Consider the following 22,342-nt stretch of genomic DNA (forward strand, 5'->3'; position numbering starts at 1 on the left):
CAGTTGCAAACCGTAGTCTGGCTTTTTTATGGCGGTTTTGGAGCAGTGGCTTCTTCCTTGCTGAGCGGACTTTCAGGTTATGTTGATATAGGACTCGTTTTACTGTGGATATAGATACTTGTGTACCTGTTTCCTCCAGGATCTTCACAAGGTCCTTTGCTGTTGTTCTGGGATTGATTTGCACTTTTCGCACCAAAGTACGTTCATCTCTAGGAGACAAAACGCGTCTCCTTCCTGAGCGGTATGACGGCTGCGTTGTCCCATGGTGTTTATACTTGCGTACTATTGTTTGTACAGATTAAGGTGGTACCTTCAGGCATTTGGAAATTGCCCCCAAGGATGAACCAGACTTGTGGAGGTCTGCAAATGTTTTTCTGAGGTCTTGGCTAATTTCTTTTGATTTTCCCATGATGTCAAGCAAAGAGGCACTGAGTTTGAAGGTAGGCCATGAAATACATCCACAGGTACACCTTCAATTGATTCAAATGATGTCAATTAGTCTATCAGAAGCTTCCAAATCCATGACATCTTTTTCTGGAATTTTCCAAGCTGTTCAAAGGCACAATCAACTTAGTGTATGTAAACTTCTGACCGACTGGAATTGTGATACAGTGAATTATAAGTGAAATAATCTGTCTGTAAACAATTGTTGGAAAAATTACTTGTGTCATGCACAAAGTAGATGTCCTAACCGACTTGCCAAAACTATAGTTTGTTAACAAGAAATTTGTGGAGTGGTTGAAAAACAAGTTTTAATGACTCCAACCTAAGTGTATGTAAACTTCCAACTTCAACTGTACATGTTGTGTATATTGTCTGTATTAATACATGTTGTGTATTTTGTCTGCATTAATACATGTTGTGTATATTGCCTGTATTAATACATGCTGTGTATATTGTCTGTATTAATACATGTTGTGTATATTGCCTATATTAATACATGTTGTGTATATTGTCTGTATTAATACATGTTGTGTATATTGTCTGTATTAATACATGTTGTGTATATTGTCTGTATTAATACATGTTGTGTATATTGTCTGTATTAATACATGTTGTGTATATTGTCTGTATTAATACATGTTGTGTATATTGTCTGTATTAATACATGATGTGTATATTATCTGTATTAATACATGTTGTGTATATTGTCTGTATTAATACATGTTGTGTATATTGTCTGTATTAATACATGTTGTGTATATTGTCTGTATTAATACATGTTGTGTATATTGTCTGTATTAATACATGTTGTGTATATTGTCTGTATTAATACATGTTGTGTATATTGTCTGTATTAATACATGTTGTGTATATTGTCTATGTGGTTCCATAGCAGCGGTGATGTATCACTCATCTGTTTGATATTATATTATTATCTCTATTCTTTTGTCAGCAAAACCTGTGATGATCATCACGGAGTACATGGAGAACGGATCACTGGACACCTTCCTCAAGGTAAACCATGCAGCTCACTGGACACCTTCCTCAAGGTAAACCATGCAGATCACTGGACACCTTCCTCAAGGTAAACCATGCAGATCACTGGACACCTTCCTCAAGGTAAACCATGCAGATCACTGGACACCTTCCTCAAGGTAAACCATGTGGATCACTGGACACCTTCCTCAAGGTAAACCATGTGGATCACTGGACACCTTCCTCAAGGTAAACCATGCAGATCACTGGACACCTTCCTCAAGGTAAACCATGCAGATCACTGGACACCTTCCTCAAGGTAAACCATGCAGATCACTGGACACCTTCCTCAAGGTAAACCATGCAGATCACTGGACACCTTCCTCAAGGTAAACCATGTGGATCACTGGACACCTTCCTCAAGGTAAACCATGTGGATCACTGGACACCTTCCTCAAGGTAAACCATGCAGATCACTGGACACCTTCCTCAAGGTAAACCATACGGATCACTTGACACTGGACACGGTCCCTGGTCAAAGGTAGTGCATTATCATGGGAAGGGGGTGTGGTGTCCCTGGTCAAAGGCAGGGCATTATAATCGAATGGGGTGTCCCTGGTCAAAGGTAGTGCATTATAAAGAGAATAGGGTTTCCCTGGTCAAAGGTAGTGCATTATAAAGGGAATAGGGTGTCCCTGGTCAAAGGTAGTGCATTATCATGGGAATAGGGTGTCCCTGGTCAAAGGTAGTGCATTATAAAGGGAATGGGGTGTCCCTGGTCAAAGGTAGTGCATTATCATGGGAATGGGGAGTCCCTCGTCAAAGGTAGTGCATTATAATGGGAATGGGGTGTCCCTGATCAAAGGTAGTGCATTATCATGGGAATGGGGTGTCCCTGGTCAAAGGTAGTGCATTATCATGGGAATGGGGTGTCATTAGGGACGTACTCTGAGCTTTTCCACCCTCTTCTTCTTCTTGTAGAAGAACGATGGCCAGTTCACAGTGATCCAGCTGGTTGGGATGCTGCGTGGTATGGCCTCAGGCATGCGCTACCTGTCAGACATTGGATACGTGCACCGGGACCTGGCAGCACGTAACATCCTGGTCAACAGCAACCTGGTGTGTAAGGTGTCTGACTTTGGCCTGTCCAGAGTCCTGGAGGATGATGCTGAGGCTGCATATACGACCAGGGTAAGTGTCTCTCTGTCTGTCTGTCTGCGTGTCTGTCTGCGTGTCTGTCTGCGTGTCTGTCTGTCTGTCTGTCTGTCTGTCTGTCTGTCTGTCTGTCTGTCTGTCTGTCTGTCTGTCTGTCTCTGTGTCTGCCTGCCTGCCTGTCTGTCTGTCTGTCTCTGTGCCTGTCTGTCTGTCTGTCTGTCTGTCTGTCTGTCTGTCTGTCTGTCTGTCTGTCTGTCTGTCTGTCTGTCTGTCTGTCTGTCTGTCTGTCTGTCTGTCTGTCTGTCTGTCTGTCTGTCTGTCTGTCTGTCTGTCTCTGTGTCTCTGTGTGTCTCTGTGTCCATCGTCTCTTCTAGCTCTACTGATTCCAACTACATAGAGGGACAGTCAGAGGGGGCTTGACAGGAAGGGGGGAGGGAGCGTGAAGCATGGCATGCACACCGTGCTCTGTGAGGTCTGAGGCTCATATGTGAGAGCTCTGAGTGTGTGTGTGTGTGTGTGTGTGTGTGTGTGTGTGTGTGTGTGTGTGTGTGTGTGTGTGTGTGTGTGTGTGTGTGTGTGTGTGTGTGTGTGTGTGTGTGTGTGTGTGTGTGTGTGTGTGTGTGTGTGTGTGTGTGTGTGTGTGTGTGTGTGTGTAGCAGTATTAGCTAGCTGTCTCTACTTGGCTGTCTGAGGCAGTGTGTATGTAGCAGTGTTAGCTAGCTGTCTCTACTTGGCTGTCTGAGGTAGTGTGTATGTAGCAGTGTTAGCTAGCTGTCTCTACTTGGCTGTCTGAGGCAGTGTGTATGTAGCAGTGTTAGCTAGCTGTCTCTACTTGGCTGTCTGAGGCAGTGTGTATCTAGCAGTGTTAGCTAGCTGTCTCTACTTGGCTGTCTGGGGCAGTGTGTATGTAGCAGTGTTAGCTAGCTGTCTCTACTTGGCTGTCTGAGGCAGTGTGTATGTAGCAGTGTTAGCTAGCTGTCTCTACTTGGCTGTCTGAGGCAGTGTGTATGTAGCAGTGTTAGCTAGCTGTCTACTTGGCTGTCTGAGGCAGTGTGTATGTAGCAGTGTTAGCTAGCTGTCTCTACTTGGCTGTCTGAGGCAGTGTGTATGTAGCAGTGTAAGCTAGCTGTCTCTACTTGGCTGTCTGAGGCAGTGTGTATGTAGCAGTGTTAGCTAGCTGTCTCTACTTGGCTGTCTGAGGCAGTGTGTATGTAGCAGTGTAAGCTAGCTGTCTCTACTTGGCTGTCTGAGGCAGTGTGTATGTAGCAGTGTTAGCTAGCTGTCTCTACTTGGCTGTCTGAGGCAGTGTGTATGTAGCAGTGTTAGCTAGCTGTCTCTACTTGGCTGTCTGAGGCAGTGTGTATGTAGCAGTGTTAGCTAGCTGTCTCTACTTGGCTGTCTGGGGCAGTGTGTATGTAGCAGTGTTAGCTAGCTGTCTCTACTTGGCTGTCTGAGGCAGTGTGTATGTAGCAGTGTTAGCTAGCTGTCTCTACTTGGCTGTCTGAGGCAGTGTGTATGTAGCAGTGTTAGCTAGCTGTCTACTTGGCTGTCTGAGGCAGTGTGTATGTAGCAGTGTTAGCTAGCTGTCTCTACTTGGCTGTCTGAGGCAGTGTGTATGTAGCAGTGTTAGCTAGCTGTCTACTTGGCTGTCTGAGGCAGTGTGTATGTAGCAGTGTTAGCTAGCTGTCTCCACTTGGCTGTCTGAGGCAGTGTGTATGTAGCAGTGTTAGCTAGCTGTCTCTACTTGGCTGTCTGAGGCAGTGTGTATGTAGCAGTGTTAGCTAGCTGTCTCTACTTGGCTGTCTGAGGCAGTGTGTATGTAGCAGTGTTAACTAGCTGTCTCTACTTGGCTGTTTGAGGCAGTGTGTATGTAGCAGTGTTAGCTAGCTGTCTCTACTTGGCTGTCTGGGGCAGTGTGTATGTAGCAGTGTTAGCTAGCTGTCTCTACTTGGCTGAGGTAGTGTGTATGTAGCAGTGTTAGCTAGCTGTCTCTACTTGGCTGAGGTAGTGTGTGTGTAGCAGTGTTAGCTAGCTGTCTCTACTTGGATGTCTGAGGCAGTGTGTATGTAGCAGTGTTAGCTAGCTGTCTCTACTTGGCTGTCTGAGGCAGTGTGTATGTAGCAGTGTTAGCTAGCTGTCTCTATTTGGCTGTCTGAGGCAGTGTGTGTGTAGCAGTGTTAGCTTGCTGTCTCTACTTGGCTGTCTGAGGCAGTGTGTATGTAGCAGTGTAAGCTAGCTGTCTCTACTTGGCTGTCTGAGGCAGTGTGTATGTAGCAGTGTTAGCTAGCTGTCTCTACTTGGCTGTCTGAGGCAGTGTGTGTGTAGCAGTGTTAGCTTGCTGTCTCTACTTGGCTGTCTGAGGCAGTGTGTATGTAGCAGTGTTAACTAGCTGTCTCTACTTGGCTGTTTGAGGCAGTGTGTATGTAGCAGTGTTAGCTAGCTGTCTCTACTTGGCTGTCTGGGGCAGTGTGTATGTAGCAGTGTTAGCTAGCTGTCTCTACTTGGCTGAGGTAGTGTGTATGTAGCAGTGTTAGCTAGCTGTCTCTACTTGGCTGAGGTAGTGTGTGTGTAGCAGTGTTAGCTAGCTGTCTCTACTTGGATGTCTGAGGCAGTGTGTATGTAGCAGTGTTAGCTAGCTGTCTCTACTTGGCTGTCTGAGGCAGTGTGTATGTAGCAGTGTTAGCTAGCTGTCTCTACTTGGCTGTCTGAGGCAGTGTGTGTGTAGCAGTGTTAGCTTGCTGTCTCTACTTGGCTGTCTGAGGCAGTGTGTATGTAGCAGTGTAAGCTAGCTGTCTCTACTTGGCTGTCTGAGGCAGTGTGTATGTAGCAGTGTTAGCTAGCTGTCTCTACTTGGCTGTCTGAGGCAGTGTGTGTGTAGCAGTGTTAGCTTGCTGTCTCTACTTGGCTGTCTGAGGCAGTGTGTATGTAGCAGTGTAAGCTAGCTGTCTCTACTTGGCTGTCTGAGGCAGTGTGTATGTAGCAGTGTTAGCTAGCTGTCTCTACTTGGCTGTCTGAGGCAGTGTGTATGTAGCAGTGTAAGCTAGCTGTCTCTACTTGGCTGTCTGAGGCAGTGTGTATGTAGCAGTGTTAGCTAGCTGTCTCTACTTGGCTGTCTGAGGCAGTGTGTATGTAGCAGTGTTAGCTAGCTGTCTCTACTTGGCTGTCTGAGGCAGTGTGTGTGTAGCAGTGTTAGCTTGCTGTCTCTACTTGGCTGTCTGAGGCAGTGTGTATGTAGCAGTGTTAGCTAGCTGTCTCTACTTGGCTGTCTGAGGCAGTGTGTATGTAGCAGTGTTAGCTAGCTGTCTCTACTTGGCTGTCTGAGGCAGTGTGTGTGTAGCAGTGTTAGCTAGCTGTCTCTACTTGGCTGTCTGAGGCAGTGTGTATGTAGCAGTGTTAGCTAGCTGTCTCCATTTAGCTTTCTAAACCTGATAATTGCGCTGTGTCGTCCAGATTGTGCAGGTTCTGTCACTGACTGTGACACGGCATCCAGGACAGCCAATTAGCATGCGGCACAATCTCCAGGATAGCCAATTAACACGCAGCACAGTCTCCAGGACATATCTACATTCTTGCTCTCTCTGAGAACCACACAAAGCCTGTACACATCATCCTCCGTCCTAAAATAACCATCCGAACGTTCGATGTGTTTCTCTCAGGGCGGTAAAATCCCGATCCGCTGGACAGCTCCAGAAGCAATAGCGTTTAGGAAGTTCACCTCCGCCTCTGACGTGTGGAGCTACGGCATCGCCATGTGGGAAGTGATGTCATACGGAGAGAGACCCTACTGGGAGATGAGTAACCAGGATGTAAGTCTTCTTCTCATTTGCCACCAATGGTAGGATTTATTGAGCTCGTGTATGGTTGCTGTAGATCATTAGAACAAAGTATTCATTTTTAATGTCACAGACTACAAGCTACGCTACTTATCAGATATTTATTCCGTATTACCAATGTATTCCTTTACAGTCACTAGACTGTAAGACCCAGAAACCAGAGAATAGAGGCTGTCTTTATCCGTCAATTATATTACAGGGCCACTGACTGTTAGTGGTATCCAGAAAATCGAGGTGAAATGTGTAGTATCTTAGTAGCCAGGAGGGGAATGGCTAAGAGAGGAGATGGAGACCTATTAATAGAACAGTAGAAAACGAGAAGGGGTATTGAATTTGCCTGACGGGGGAGAGAGAGAGAAATAAAGAGTAGGGAGAGAGAGAGACGGAGTGATGGAGATGAGAGAGAGAAATAAAAAGGTGGGAGAGAGAGAGACAGAGTGATGGGATGGAGAGAGAGAGACAGAGTGATGGGGATGGAGAGAGAAATAAAGAGGTGGGAGAGAGAGAGAGACAGAGTGATGGGATAGTGAGAGAGAGACAGAGTGATGGGGATGGAGAGAGAGAATGATGGGGATGGAGAGAGAGAGTGATGGGGATGGAGAGAGAGAAATAAAGAGGTGGGAGAGAGAGAGAGTGAGAGAAGGAGAGAGTGAAAGAGAATGAGAGAGAGCGTGTGCTGGGATAGAGAAAGAGCTAGAAGGGATGTAGAATTGTCAGAGGAAGAAAGAGAAAGAGAGGGGGAAGAGAGCAGAGGGGGAAAGAGAGAAAGGGGGGCTGTAGAGAAACACCCAGAGGTCAAGGGTCCTTTAGAACACTGGAGCCAAGTCACATGACTGTCCCTGAGAAACAGAATTCTGACTCAGGCTGGCATATACACATCCACGATTTAGTATTTATTGAAGAATAAATAACCTTCAAATAACCCACAAATCTACCAGGGATATTAAACAGCGTTTAGTGCCAATGTACAGGGCGTAGTATTGACAAGTAGGGCTCTAGAGTATGGAGCCCAGTAGAGTAGAGGAGAGGAGAGGAGAGGAGAAGAGGAGAAGAGGAGAGGAGAGGAGGAGAGGAGAGGAGAGGAGGAGAGGAGAGGAGAGGAGAAGAGGAGAGGAGGTGCCAGAGAAAGGTGCCAGAGAGGAGGAGAGGAGGAAAGATGCCAGAGAGGAGGAGAGGATGAAAAGTACCAGAGAGGAGGAGAGGAGGAAAGATGCCAGAGAGGAGGAGAGGATGAAATGTACCAGAGAGGAGGAGAGGAGGAAAGGTGCCAGTGAGGAGAGGAAAGGAAAGAAGAGGTGCCAGAGAGGGTCCCTCAAGGAGGTGCAGCTCTCAGTCATGTTTATCTCACAGAGGATGCCTCCCCTCCTTTTCATCCAGCTCTCCTACTCCTCCTCCTCCTCTTCACTGACAGCTCTATCCATCCCAGCCTCAGATCACTCTTTCTGCTCCATCATTAATCTGTCTGAGCTGCTGCCTGAGTCTCTCTGAGGGAACACAAGTTATTTGATGTTTTATTTAACACCTTCATGAGGATTTCCCTCTGATCTCTGCTAGACTCTCTCGCTCCCCCTTATCTATCTCTCTGGTCTCTCTCTCTCTCTCTTTTAGTTAGATGCCTTCTCTCTCTCTCTCCCTCTCTCTCTTTTAGTTAGACTCATTCTCCCTCTCTCTCTCTCTTTTAGTTAGATGCCTTCTCCCTCTCTCCCTCTCTCTCTTTTAGTTCGACTCATTCTCCCTCTCTCTCTCTCTTTTAGTTAGATGCCTTCTCCCTCTCTCCCTCTCTCTCTTTAAGTTAGATGCCTTCTCCCTCTCTCTCTCTCTTTTAGTTAGACTCATTCTCCCTCTCTCTCTCTCTTTTAGTTAGATGCCTTCTCCCTCTCTCCCTCTCTCTCTTTTAGTTAGATGCCTTCTCCCTCTCTCTCTCTCTTTTAGTTAGATGCCTTCTCCCTCTCTCCCTCTCTCTCTTTTAGTTAGATGCCTTCTCCCTCTCTTGTTTCCATTTTGCACAAAGTCCAGTGTAGTTCTGAGGGCCGTCGTGGTATCGGCTTGAGGGGGAATATACACGGCTGTGACTATAACCGAAGAGAATTCTCTTCGGAGGTAATATGGCATTGATTGTGAGGTCTTCTAGGTCGGGTGAACAAAAGGAGTTCCTTTAATCACAGTCACACCATGAGTAGTTAATCATGAAACATACACCCCCACCTTTCTTCTTCCCAGAGAGTTCTTTATTCCTGTGTGCTCGATGTACTGAGAACCCAGCTGGCTGTATGGACGGGGACAGTATATCCAGAGAGTTCTTTATTCCTGTCTACTCGATGTACTGAGAACCCAGCTGGCTGTGTGGTCGGGGACAGTATATCCAGAGAGTTCTTTATTCCTGTCTGCTCGATGTACTGAGAACCCAGCTGGCTGTATGGACGGGGACAGTATATCCAGAGAGTTCTTTATTCCTGTCTGCTCGATGTACTGAGAACCCAGCTGGCTGTATGGACGGGGACAGTATATCCAGAGAGTTCTTTATTCCTGTCTGCTCGATGTACTGAGAACCCAGCTGGCTGTATGGACGGGGACAGTATATCCAGAGTTCTTTATTCCTGTCTGCTCGATGTACTGAGAAACCAGCTGGCTGTATGGACGGGGACAGTATATCCAGAGAGTTCTTCATTCCTGTCTGAGCGATGTACTGAGAACCCAGCTGGCTGTATGGACGGGGCCAGTATATCCAGAGAGTTCTTTATTCCTGTCTGCTCGATGTACTGAGAAACCAGCTGGCTGTATGGACGGGGACTATATTTCCGGAGAGAGCCATGATTCTGTGGAACAGAGTATGTTACAGTCCCTGATGTGTCTCTGGAAGGAGATCCTCGCCCTGAGCTCGTATTGTCCAGGGATTGAACATTAGTGAGTAATATACTCGGAGGCGATGGATGATGCGATGGATGATGTGTACGCCTGAGTCGGACTAGAAGTCCACTCTGAATACCTCTTCTCCGCCGGCGGCGTCTTGTATCAGCTTCTGGGATAAATTTGCCTTGGGGAGTATGAACAAAGGATTCAATTCGGGAAAGTTGTATTTCTGTTTGTAATGCTGGTGAGTTACTGTCGCTCTGAAATCCAAAAGTTATTTCCAGCTGTAAGTAATAACACAAAAAACATTCTGGGCTAATAATGTAAGAAATAACAACAAAATTACTGCATGGCAGACCAATCCAAACTCATCTCCCGGCATGTCCAGCCCATCCATTATCTCAGCCAATCATGGCTAGCGGGAAGTTTCCTGTCTTTTTCTGTGGCTAAACCAACTAGGCTCGTAATTTTACAGATGGAATACAAATTAAGGCACGTGATAGTTCACATGTTCCAGAAAGCATTTCTGAAGTGTTGTTCAGTTTCCACCTTTGTGGGCAGTGTGCACATAGTCTGTCTTCTCTCGAGAGCCAGGTCTGCCCAAGGCGGCCTTTCTCAATAGCAAGGTTATGCTCACTGAGTCTGTACATAGTCAAAGCTTTCCTTAAGTTCGGGTCAGTCACAGTGGTCAGGTATTCTGCCACTGTGTACTCTCTGTTTATGGCCAAATAGCATTCTAGTTTGCTCTGTTTGTTTTGTTAATTCTTTCCAATGTGTCAAGTAATTATCTTTTTGTTTCCTCATGATTTGGTTGGGTCTAATTGTGTTGCTGTCCTGAGGCTCTGTGGGGTCTGTTTGTGTTTGTGAACAGAGCCCCAGGACCAGCTTGCTTAGGGGACTCTTCTCCAGGTTCATCTCTCTGTAGGTGGTGGCTTTGTTGTAGAATTTAACGGTGCTTTTCCTTATTTTGATAAATAGCGGGTATCGATCTAATTCTGTTCTGCATGCATTATTTGGTGTTTTACGTTGTACACGGAGGATATTTTTGCAGAATTAAATGTGGTGTTTGTCCCATTTAGTGAATTCTTGGTTGCTGAGCGGACCCCAGACCTCTCAACCATAAAGGGCAATGGGTTCTATAACCGGTAAATTGTTTTGTTGTTGCCAGATCCTAATTGGTATGTTGAGTTTTATGTTCCTTTTGATGGCATAGAATGCCCTTCTTGCCTTGTCTCTTAGCTCGTTCACAGCTTTGTGGAAGTTACCCGTGGCTCTGATGTTTAGGCCAAGGTATGTATTGTTTGTGTGCTCTAGGCCATCGGTGTCTAGATGGAATTTATATTTGTGGTCCTGGCAACTGACCTTTTTTGGAACACCGTTATTTTTGTCTTACTGAGATTTACTGTCAGGGCCCAGGTCTGACAGAATCTGTGCAGAAGATCTAGGTGCTGCTGTAGGCCCTCCTTGGTTGGGGACAGAAGCACCAGATCATCAGTAAACAGTAGACATTTGACTTCAGATTCTAGTAAGGTGATGCCGGGTGCTGCAGACTGTTCTAGTGCCCTGGCTAATTCGTTGATATATTTGTTGAAGAGAGTGGGGCTTAAGAGTTTAAGTATAGCCAATTTGAATTTGTAGTCTGTATATTTTATCATTTCATTGAGGATGCCATCTACACCACAAGCCTTTTTGGGTTGGAGGGTTTGTATTTTCAATGTAATTGGAGAATCCAGTGGGTTCTGGTAGTCTTTAATAGTTGATTCTAAGATTTATATTTGATCATGTATATGTTTTTGCTGTTTGTTCTTTGTTATAGAGCCAAAAAGATTGGAGAAGTGGTTTATCCACACATCTTCGTTTTGGATAGATAACTCTTCGTGTTGTTGTTTGTTTAGTGTTTTCCAATTAACCCAGAGGTGATTAGAGTCTATGGATTCTTCAATTACATTGAGCTGATTTCTGATGTGGGTTCCTTCTTTTTCCGTAGTGTATTTCTGTATTGTTTTAGTGATTCACCATATTGAAGCCGTAGGCTCAGGTTTTCTGGTTCTCTGTGTTTTTGGTTGGATATGTTTCTCAATTTCTTTCTTAAGTTTTTGCATTCTTCATCAAACCATTTGTCATTGTTGTTAATTTTCTTCAGTTTTATGTTTTCTCTCTCTCTCTTAGCAAGATGCCTCCTCTCTCTCTCTCTCCCGCTCTCTATCTCCCTCTCTATTTTAGCTAGACTCCTCCCTCTCTCTCTCTTTTTGCTAGTCGCAGTCAACCCCTCTCTATCTCCCTCTCTCTTTTAGTTAGACACCTTCTCCCTCTCAGCTATTCTCTCTCTCCCTCTCTCTCGTAGTTCTGTAGTTCTGTGCCACCTAACCTCTGACCCCTGACCTCTGACACCTAACCTTTCCCTCCAGGTTATTAAGGCAGTTGAGGAGAGCTACCGTCTCCCTGGCCCTATGGACTGTCCTGTAGTTCTGTACCACCTAACCTCTGACCCCTGACCTCTGACACCTAACCTTTCCCTCCAGGTTATTAAGGCAGTTGAGGAGAGCTACCGTCTCCCTGGCCCTATGGACTGTCCTGTAGTTCTGTACCACCTAACCTCTGACCCCTGACCTCTGACACCTAACCTTTCCCTCCAGGTTATTAAGGCAGTTGAGGAGAGCTACCGTCTCCCTGGCCCTATGGACTGTCCTGTAGTTCTGTACCACCTAACCTCTGACCCCTGACCTCTGACACCTAACCTTTCCCTCCAGGTTATTAAGGCAGTTGAGGAGAGCTACCGTCTCCCTGGCCCTATGGACTGTCCTGTAGTTCTGTACCACCTAACCTCTGACCCCTGACCTCTGACACCTAACCTTTCCCTCCAGGTTATTAAGGCAGTTGAGGAGAGCTACCGTCTCCCTGGCCCTATGGACTGTCCTGTAGTTCTGTACCACCTAACCTCTGACCCCTGACCTCTGACCTTTCCCTCCAGGTTATTAAGGCAGTTGAGGAGAGCTACCGTCTCCCTGGCCCTATGGACTGTCCTGTAGTTCTGTACCACCTGATGATGGCCTGCTGGCAGAAGGACAGGAACAGCAGACCCAAGTTTGAGGAGATCGTCTGTCTGCTAGACAAACTGATACGCAACCCCAGCAGTCTCAAAGCCCTGGTCAACTCATCACACAGGTCAGGAACAATCCCAGTTTATGGTCAACTCATCACACAGGTCAGGAACAATCCCAGTTTATGGTCAACTCATCACACAGGTCAGGAACAATCCCAGTTTATGGTCAACTCATCACACAGGTCAGGAACAATCCCAGTTTATGGTCAACTCATCACACAGGTCAGGAACAATCCCAGTGTATGGTCAACTCATCACACAGGTCAGGAACAATCCCAGTTTATGGTCAACTCATCACACAGGTCAGGAAGAGCCCAGTTTATGGTCAACTCATCACACAGGTCAGGAACAATCCCAGTTTATGGTCAACTCATCACACAGGTCAGGAACAATCCCAGTTTATGGTAAACTCATCACACAGGTCAGGAACAATCCCAGTTTATGGTCAACTCATCACACAGTTCAGGAAGAATCCCAGTTTATGGTCAACTCATCACACAGGTCAGGAACAATCCCAGTTTATGGTCAACTCATCACACAGGTCAGGAACAATCCCAGTTTATGGTCAACTCATCACACAGTTCAGGAAGAATCCCAGTTTATGGTCAACTCATCACACAGGTCAGGAACAATCCCAGTTTATGGTCAACTCATCACACAGGTCAGGAACAATCCCAGTTTATGGTCAACTCATCACACAGTTCAGGAAGAATCCCAGTTTATGGTCAACTCATCACACAGGTCAGGAAGAGCCCAGTTTATGGTCAACTCATCACACAGGTCAGGAAGAATCCCAGTTTATGGTCAACTCATCACACAGTTCAGGAAGAATCCCAGTTTATGGTCAACTCATCACACAGTTCAGGAAGAATCCCAGTTTATGGTCAACTCATCACACAGTTCAGGAAGAATCCCAGTTTATGGTCAACTCATCACACAGGTCAGGAAGAATCCCAGTTTATGGTCAACTCATCACACAGGTCAGGAGGATTTACGGATGGATTTGTTCCTATTGCCTTTACTGAGGTCAGTGTGACTGACATCACTACTTGCTTAACTGGCAATGATCTCAGGTCCTCTGTCTCTCAAACACACGTGACCTCCCTGATCTCGGGTCCTCTGTCTCTCAAACACACGTGACCTCCCTGATCTCAGGTCCTCTGTCTCTCAAACACACGTGACCCACTAATCTCGGGTCCTCTGTCTCTCAAACACACGTGACCTCCCTGATCTCGGGTCCTCTGTCTCTCAAACACACGTGACCTCCCTGATCTCAGGTCCTCTGTCTCTCAAACACACGTGACCTCCCTGATCTCGGGTCCTCTGTCTCTCAAACACACGTGACCTCCCTGATCTCGAGTCCTCTGTCTCTCAAACACACGTGACCTCCCTGATCTCAGGTCCTCTATCTCGCAAACACACGTGACCTCCCTGATCTCGGGTCCTCTGTCTCTCAAACACACATGACCTCCCTGATCTCAAGGTCCTCTGTCTCTCAAACACACGTGACCTCCCTGATCTCAGGTCCTCTGTCTCTCAAACACACGTGACCTCCCTGATCTCGGGTCCTCTGTCTCTCAAACACACGTGACCTCCCTGATCTCGAGTCCTCTGTCTCTCAAACACACGTGACCTCCCTGATCTCGAGTCCTCTGTCTCTCAAACACACGTGACCTCCCTGATCTCAGGTCCTCTTTCTCGCAAACACACGTGACCTCCCTGATCTCAGGTCCTCTGTCTCTCAAACACACGTGACCTCCCTGATCTCGAGTCCTCTGTCTCTCAAACACACGTGACCTCCCTGATCTCGAGTCCTCTGTCTCTCAAACACACGTGACCTCCCTGATCTCGAGTCCTCTGTCTCTCAAACACACGTGACCTCCCTGATCTCAGGTCCTCTTTCTCGCAAACACACGTGACCTCCCTGATCTCAGGTCCTCTGTCTCTCAAACACACGTGACCTCCCTGATCTCGAGTCCTCTGTCTCTCAAACACACGTGACCTCCCTGTTGACAATGCCTGAGCCAGTTATGCCACCGGAAAGCTTTGACGGGCTAAATGGCTAAATGGCTAAAAGGCTAAATGGCTAAATGGCTAAAAGGCTAAAAGGTCGTCACAGGAAATCAGGACGTGTTGACAGTCGTAACAAATAACTATCTCCTGCCACACACACACACACACACACACTATATCTTGTCACACACACACCACATCTTGTCCCTTGGTTAGACTTTGAGCTGAGCAGAAGTGGCATCGGACAAATGAATCCCAATTCTAGGAATAGCACGCAGAGAGTGGATGTTCTCCACACTATCATGGATTTCAGGACAGAGCTCCTCGTCAATATTTACCCTGTGGTTCTTCATTCTATCACTGGGACTAATGTATTCTACATGGAGGAATCATGCTGCATCTTAGGAACTGCTTTACATAATTGCAAGTGCTGTTAAATAAGAAATTGGTTGGTTGGAGCTTGGCTCAGTGGTAATATGTTCTGCTCTGTGGTTACATTCCGTTGTTTCCTAGCCTGGGAATCATTAGCACTATAGATTTTTCTGCTTGGGAATAATGTTATATCGCTATTTAAATAGAACAGTGTAATTCCATTTTAGCAGCAGCTGTAATTGTGGCTAACAATTAGAGGCCTCATAATTGAATATGCGGTTTGATCCAACAGCAGATGACACACTTCACACTGCACATTTCACACTGCACATTTCAGACACATTTCAGACTGCACATTTCAGACTGCACATATCAGACACATTTCAGACAGCATATTTCAAACTGCACATATCACATTGCACACTTCACACTGCACATTTCAGACACATTTCAGACAGCATATTTCAAACTGCACATATCAGACTGCACATTTCAGACTGCACATTTCAGACTGCACATTTCAGACTGCACATATGACACTACACATTTCACACTGCACATTTCAGACACATTTCAGACAGCATATTTCAGACACATTTCAGACAGCATATTTCAAACTGCACATATCACATTGCACATTTCAGACTGCACATTTCAGACTGCACTTTTCACAAAATAATTCAGACTGCACATTTCAGACTGTACATTTCAGACTGCACATTTCTGACTGCACATTTCAGACTGCACATTTCAGACTGCACATTTCTGACTGCACATTTCAGACTGCGCATTTCAGACTGCACATTTCAGACTGCACATTTCAGACTGCGCATTTCAGACTGCGCATTTCTGACTACTAATTTCAGACTGCACATTTCAGACTACTAATTTCAGACTGCACATTTCAGACTGCACATTTCAGACTGCACATTTCAGACTGCACATTTCAGACTGCACATTTCAGACTGCACATTTCAGACTGCACATTTCAGACTGCACATTTCAGACTGCACATTTCAGACTGCACATTTCAGACTGCACATTACAGACTGCACATTACAGACTGCAAATTTCAGACTGCACTTTTCACAAAATAATTCAGACTGCACATTTCAGACTGCACATTTCAGACTGCACATTTCAGACTGCACATATCACATTGCACATTTCAGACTGCAGATATCACATTGCACATATCACCCTGCACATTACAGCCTGCACATTACAGCCTGCACATTACAGCCTGCACATTACAGCCTGCACATTACAGCCTGCACATTACAGCCTGCACATTACAGCCTGCACATTACAGCCTGCACATTACAGCCTGCACATTACAGCCTGCACATTACAGCCTACACATTTCAGACTGCACATTTCACACTGCACATTTCAGACTGCACATTTCAGACTACACATTTCAGACTACACATGTCAGACATGATATGTGCTTCTCTCCCCTCTCTCAGGGTGTCTAATCTAGTGGAGCCTGGCAGTGTGGACTCGGAGGCCAGCGTGTCTGCGTCAGTAGCCCTGAGGGAGGCCAGTGGGTACCAGTCTGGAGGCCTGAGGGAGGCCAGTGGGTACCAGTCTATAGAGGAGTGGCTGAATGGGATTAAGATGGGTCGCTACGTGGAGCTTTTCATGGACAGTGGATACACCTCAGTGGAAGTGGTCTCCCACATGACCGTGGAGTAAGTCTCCCGGGAACACTAGCTCATATCCTTCCTCCTGTTTAACCTCTGATGAGGTTGAGGAGTGTATACCAAATTACATCATATATCCAATGGGCTCTGGGCAAAAGTAGTGCACTAAATAGGGAATAGGGTGCCGTTTGGGACGTACTCCGTCTCCTTCCTGTGCTATGGTGTATCATGCCATGTCTACTCAGCAACAGTTTCTAAGGTTAGAGAAAACATTGCTTTTTCTGTCTTGGGAAGTAATGGCCTGCAACAGAGTTTGCCGAGCGAAGCACTGTAGTGTAGATTATGCTGAGTCAGACAGAAGACCGTGGCCTGCTGAGGGAGGACAGATGTTCCCTATAGGGGGTAGAATGGAGGAGGTCACATTAACAGGCTGAGGGAGGACAGATGTTCCCTATAGGGGGTAGAATGGAGGAGGTCACATTAACAGGCTGAGGGAGGACAGATGTTCCCTATAGAGGGTATAATGGAGGAGGTCACATTAACAGGCTGAGGGAGGACAGATGTTCCCTATAGAGGGTAGAATGGAGGAGGTCACATTAACAGGCTGAGGGAGGACAGATGTTCCCTATAGGGGGTAGAATGGAGGAGGTCACATTAACAGGCTGAGGGAGGACAGATGTTCCCTTTAGGGGGTAGAATGGAGGAGGTCACATTAACAGGCTGAGGGAGGACAGATGTTCCCTATAGGGGGTAGAATGGAGGAGGTCACATTAACAGGCTGAGGGAGGACAGATGTTCCCTATAGGTGGTAGAATGGAAGAGGTCACATTAACAGGCTGAGGGAGGACAGATGTTCCCTATAGGGGGTATAATGGAGGAGGTCACATTAACAGGCTGAGGGAGGACAGATGTTCCCTATAGGGGGTAGAATGGAGGAGGTCACATTAACAGGCTGAGGGAGGACAGATGTTCCCTATAGGGGGTAGAATGGAGGAGGTCACATTAACAGGCTGAGGGAGGACAGATGTTCCCTATAGGGGGTAGAATGGAGGAGGTCACATTAACAGGCTGAGGGAGAACAGATGTTCCCTATAGAGGGTAGAATGGAGGAGGTCACATTAACAGGCTGAGGGAGGACAGATGTTCCCTATAGGGGGTAGAATGGAGGAGGTCACATTATCAGGCTGAGGGAGGACAGATGTTCCCTATAGGGGGTAGAATGGAGGAGGTCACATTAACAGGCTGAGGGAGGACAGATGTTCCCTATAGGGGGTAGAATGGAGGAGGTCACATTAACAGGCTGAGGGAGGACAGATGTTCCCTATAGGGGGTAGAATGGAGGAGGTCACATTAACAGGCTGAGGGTGGACAGATGTTCCCTATAGGGGGTAGAATGGAGGAGGTCACATTAACAGGCTGAGGGAGGACAGATGTTCCCTATAGGGGGTAGAATGGAGGAGGTCACATTAACAGGCTGAGGGAGGACAGATGTTCCCTATAGGGGGTAGAATGGAGGAGGTCACATTAACAGGCTGAGGGAGGACAGATGTTCCCTATAGGGGGTAGAATGGAGGAGGTCACATTAACAGGCTGAGGGAGGACAGATGTTCCCTATAGGGGGTAGAATTGAGGAGGTCACATTAACAGGCTGAGGGAGGACAGATGTTCCCTATAGGGGGTAGAATGGAGGAGGTCACATTACCAGGCTGAGGGAGGACAGATGTTCCCTATAGGGGGTAGAATGGAGGAGTTCACATTAACAGGCTGAGGGATGACAGATGTTCCCTATAGGGGGTAGAATGGAGGAGGTCACATTAACAGGCTGAGGGAGGACATATGTTCTCTATAGGGGGTAGAATGGAGGAGGTCACATTAACAGGCTGAGGGAGGACAGATGTTCCCTATAGGGGGTAGAATGGAGGAGGTCACATTAACAGGCTGAGGGAGGACAGATGTTCCCTATAGGGGGTAGAATTGAGGAGGTCACATTAACAGGCTGAGGGAGGACAGATGTTCCCTATAGGGGGTAGAATTGAGGAGGTCACATTAACAGGCTGAGGGAGGACAGATGTTCCCTATAGGGGGTAGAATGGAGGAGGTCACATTAACAGGCTGAGGGAGGACAGATGTTCCCTATAGGGGGTAGAATGGAGGAGGTCACATTAACAGGCTGAGGGAGGACAGATGTTCCCTATAGGGGGTAGAATGGAGGAGGTCACATTAACAGGCTGAGGGTGGACAGATGTTCCCTATAGGGGGTAGAATGGAGGAGGTCACATTAACAGGCTGAGGGAGGACAGATGTTCCCTATAGGGGGTAGAATGGAGGAGGTCACATTAACAGGCTGAGGGAGTACAGATGTTCCCTATAGGGGGTAGAATGGAGGAGGTCACATTAACAGGCTGAGGGAGGACAGATGTTCCCTATAGGGGGTAGAATGGAGGAGGTCACATTAACAGGCTGAGGGAGGACAGATGTTCCCTATAGGGGGTAGAATTGAGGAGGTCACATTAACAGGCTGAGGGAGGACAGATGTTCCCTATAGGGGGTAGAATGGAGGAGGTCACATTACCAGGCTGAGGGAGGACAGATGTTCCCTATAGGGGGTAGAATGGAGGAGTTCACATTAACAGGCTGAGGGATGACAGATGTTCCCTATAGGGGGTAGAATGGAGGAGGTCACATTAACAGGCTGAGGGAGGACATATGTTCTCTATAGGGGGTAGAATGGAGGAGGTCACATTAACAGGCTGAGGGAGGACAGATGTTCCCTATAGGGGGTAGAATGGAGGAGGTCACATTAACAGGCTGAGGGAGGACAGATGTTCCCTATAGGGGGTAGAATTGAGGAGGTCACATTAACAGGCTGAGGGAGGACAGATGTTCCCTATAGGGGGTAGAATTGAGGAGGTCACATTAACAGGCTGAGGGAGGACAGATGTTCCCTATAGGGGGTAGAATGGAGGAGGTCATATTAACAGGCTGAGGGAGGACAGATGTTCCCTTTAGGGGGTAGAATGGAGGAGGTCACATTAACAGGCTGAGGGAGGACAGATGTTCCCTATAGGGGGTAGAATGGAGGAGGTCACGGTTAACCTCTACCGATTCACCCTCCCGGATCCGGGATCCTCCTCATCGAAAAAGCTGACTAGCATAGCCTAGCCTAGCGTCACAGGGATATCATATAATATAATTTCATGAAATCACAAGTCCAATACAGCAAATGAAAGATAAACATCTTGTGAATCCAGCCATCATTTCCGATTTTTAAAATGTTTTACAGCGAAAACACAATATATATTTATATTAGCTCACCACAATAGCCAAACACACAACGCCATGTTTTCACCATGTTTTCACCGCCAACATAGCTTTCACAAAACCCACAAATAGAGATAAAATTAATCACTAACCTTTGAACAACTTCATCAGATGACAGTCTTATGACATCATGTTATACAATACATTTATGTTTTGTTCGAAAATGTGCATATTTATAGGTATAAATCGTAGTTTTACATTGCAGCCACATTGCAGTCACAAATAGCACCAAAACAGCCAGAATAATTACAGAGAGCAACGTGAAATACATAAATACTCATCATAAAACATTTATGAAAAATACATGTTGTACAGCAAATGAAAGATAAACATCTTGGGAATCCAGCCAATATTTCCGATTTTTGTAAGTGTTTTACAGCGAAAACACAATATATATTTATATTAGCTCACCACAATAGCCAAACACACAACGCCATTTATTCACCGCCAACATAGCTTTCACAAAACCCACACATAGAGATAAAATTAATCACTAACCTTTGAACAACTTCATCAGATGACAGTCTTATAACATCATGTTATACAATACATTTATGTTTTGTTCGAAAATGTGCATATTTAGAGCTACAAATCGTGGTTTTACATTGTGAATACGTAGCCATAATGCACCAAATTGTCCGGAGAAATTTTGGACAGTCACCAAAAAACTCATCATAAACTTTACTAAAAATACATGTTATACAGCAAATGAAAGATACTCTGGTTCTTAATGCAACCGCTGTGTTAGATTTTAAAAAATAACTTTAGTACAAAGTACAGCATGCAATATTGTGAGACAGCGCCCAGCAATTCTCCGTCTTGTTGGAGCCAACATAAACCACAAAAATACGAAATAACATCATAAATATTCTCTTACCTTTGATGATCTTCCATCAGAATGTAGTGCAAGGAGTCCTAGTTCCAGAATAAATCGTTGTTTTGTTTTAGAATGTCCATTTCTTCTGTCGAATTAGCAACTTTGGCTGACACAGAGCCCCATTTTCAGAATTTTCACTTCCTGTTTGGAAGTTTGCTGCCAAATGAGTTCTGTTTTACTCACAGATATAATTCAAACAGTTTTAGAAACTTCAGAGTGTTTTCTATCCAATAGTAATAATAATATACATATTGTATGATCTAGAACAGAGTACGAGGCCGTTTAATTTGGGCACGATTTTTTACCAAAGTGAAAATAGCGCCCCCTATTAAGAAGAAGTTTTAACAGGCCTACTGAGGGTTGCAAAGTTCTGCTAACTTTCCTCAAATTCCCAGGTTTTCCAGAAATCCCAGTTGGAATATTCCTGGAAACGGGAGGGAATAAGAAAGACACCCGGAATCCTTTAACCAGGATTTGTGGAAAATCTGGGAATTTAGGGGAAGTTACCGGTATTTGCAACCCTAGGCCTGTTACCCTGGACGGGTAGCTTCTACCGAACGCTATCATTCATTTCAATATTACCTGGACTTTAGCAGCACGGCTCCGCGAGAGGCTCGCTCTGTTCAATGTCAAATTAATTACATTGTTGTCTGGTTGAAAAAATTTGACTCGTGGCTCACGCCAAGAACACTTGATAGAGTGGATTTGCTCAAGCCAGCAAATGTTAGGTGTATCAGCTAAAAACAGTTTTCCTAAATGACAAAGGTACTGAGTACTATGTTTCCCCTGCAGTGACCCGAGGAGGGTTGGAGTGAACCTGGCTGGAACTATACTCACTAACAGAATGATGTATGTTTCCCCTGCAGTGATCTGAGGAGGGTTGGAGTGAACCTGGCTGGAACTATACTCACTAACAGAATGATGTATGTTTCCCCTGCAGTGATCTGAGGAGGGTTGGAGTGAACCTGGCTGGAACTATACTCACTAACAGAATGATGTATGTTTCCCCTGCAGTGATCTGAGGAGGGTTGGAGTGAACCTGGCTGGAACTATACTCACTAACAGAATGATGTATGTTTCCCCTGCAGTGACCCGAGGAAGGTTGGAGTGAACCTGGCTGGAACTATACTCACTAACAGAATGATGTATGTTTCCCCTGCAGTGATCTGAGGAGGGTTGGAGTGAACCTGGCTGGACATCAGAAGAAGATAATCAACAGCATCCAGGAGATGAGAGTCAGCCTGGTGAATAATACTATACCCATCTGACCTCTAACCCCTTACCCTACAGCCAGATGTACAGTATGGACACCGCAGTACCAATCTGACCTTTGAACCTAGGGTCAGACATTATGAACTTTACAGGACCAATCTGACCGCTGATACAGGCCAGATATATGAACTTTACAGGACCAATCTGACCGCTGATACAGGCCAGATATATGAACTTTACAGTACCAATCTGACCACTGATGAAGGCCAGATGTATGAACTTTACAGGACCAATCTGACCGCTGATACAGGCCAGATGTATGAACTTTACAGGAGCAATCTGACCACTGATGAAGGCCAGATGTATGAACTTTACAGGACCAATCTGACCGCTGATACAGGCCAGATGTATGAACTTTACAGTACCAATCTGACCGCTGATACAGGCCAGATATATGAACTTTACAGTACCAATCTGACCACTGATACAGACCAGATGTATGAACTTTACAGTACCAATATGACCCTACTCCCAACAGGCA

The 22,342-nt window shown here is 45.9% G+C and overlaps 1 protein-coding gene across 1 annotated transcript in view; it reads left to right on the plus strand.

Annotated features, from left to right (window-relative positions):
• LOC120044741 (ephrin type-A receptor 5) overlaps nt 1–21,857 on the plus strand; it is a 133,607-nt gene extending 111,750 nt beyond the window's left edge. Inside the window, exons 10-16 of the mRNA XM_038989421.1 lie at nt 1,397–1,458; nt 2,401–2,610; nt 6,231–6,380; nt 12,229–12,422; nt 16,215–16,240; nt 16,310–16,439; nt 21,752–21,857. Coding sequence (XP_038845349.1) covers nt 1,397–1,458; nt 2,401–2,610; nt 6,231–6,380; nt 12,229–12,422; nt 16,215–16,240; nt 16,310–16,439; nt 21,752–21,857 — 878 coding nt within the window. The remainder of the gene's footprint in view (nt 1–1,396; nt 1,459–2,400; nt 2,611–6,230; nt 6,381–12,228; nt 12,423–16,214; nt 16,241–16,309; nt 16,440–21,751) is intronic.
• The last annotated feature ends 485 nt before the right edge of the window (nt 21,858–22,342 follow it).

Source organism: Salvelinus namaycush, chromosome 3, assembly GCF_016432855.1.
Source record: "Salvelinus namaycush isolate Seneca chromosome 3, SaNama_1.0, whole genome shotgun sequence".
In the NCBI taxonomy this organism is placed as follows: Eukaryota; Metazoa; Chordata; class Actinopteri; order Salmoniformes; family Salmonidae; genus Salvelinus; species Salvelinus namaycush.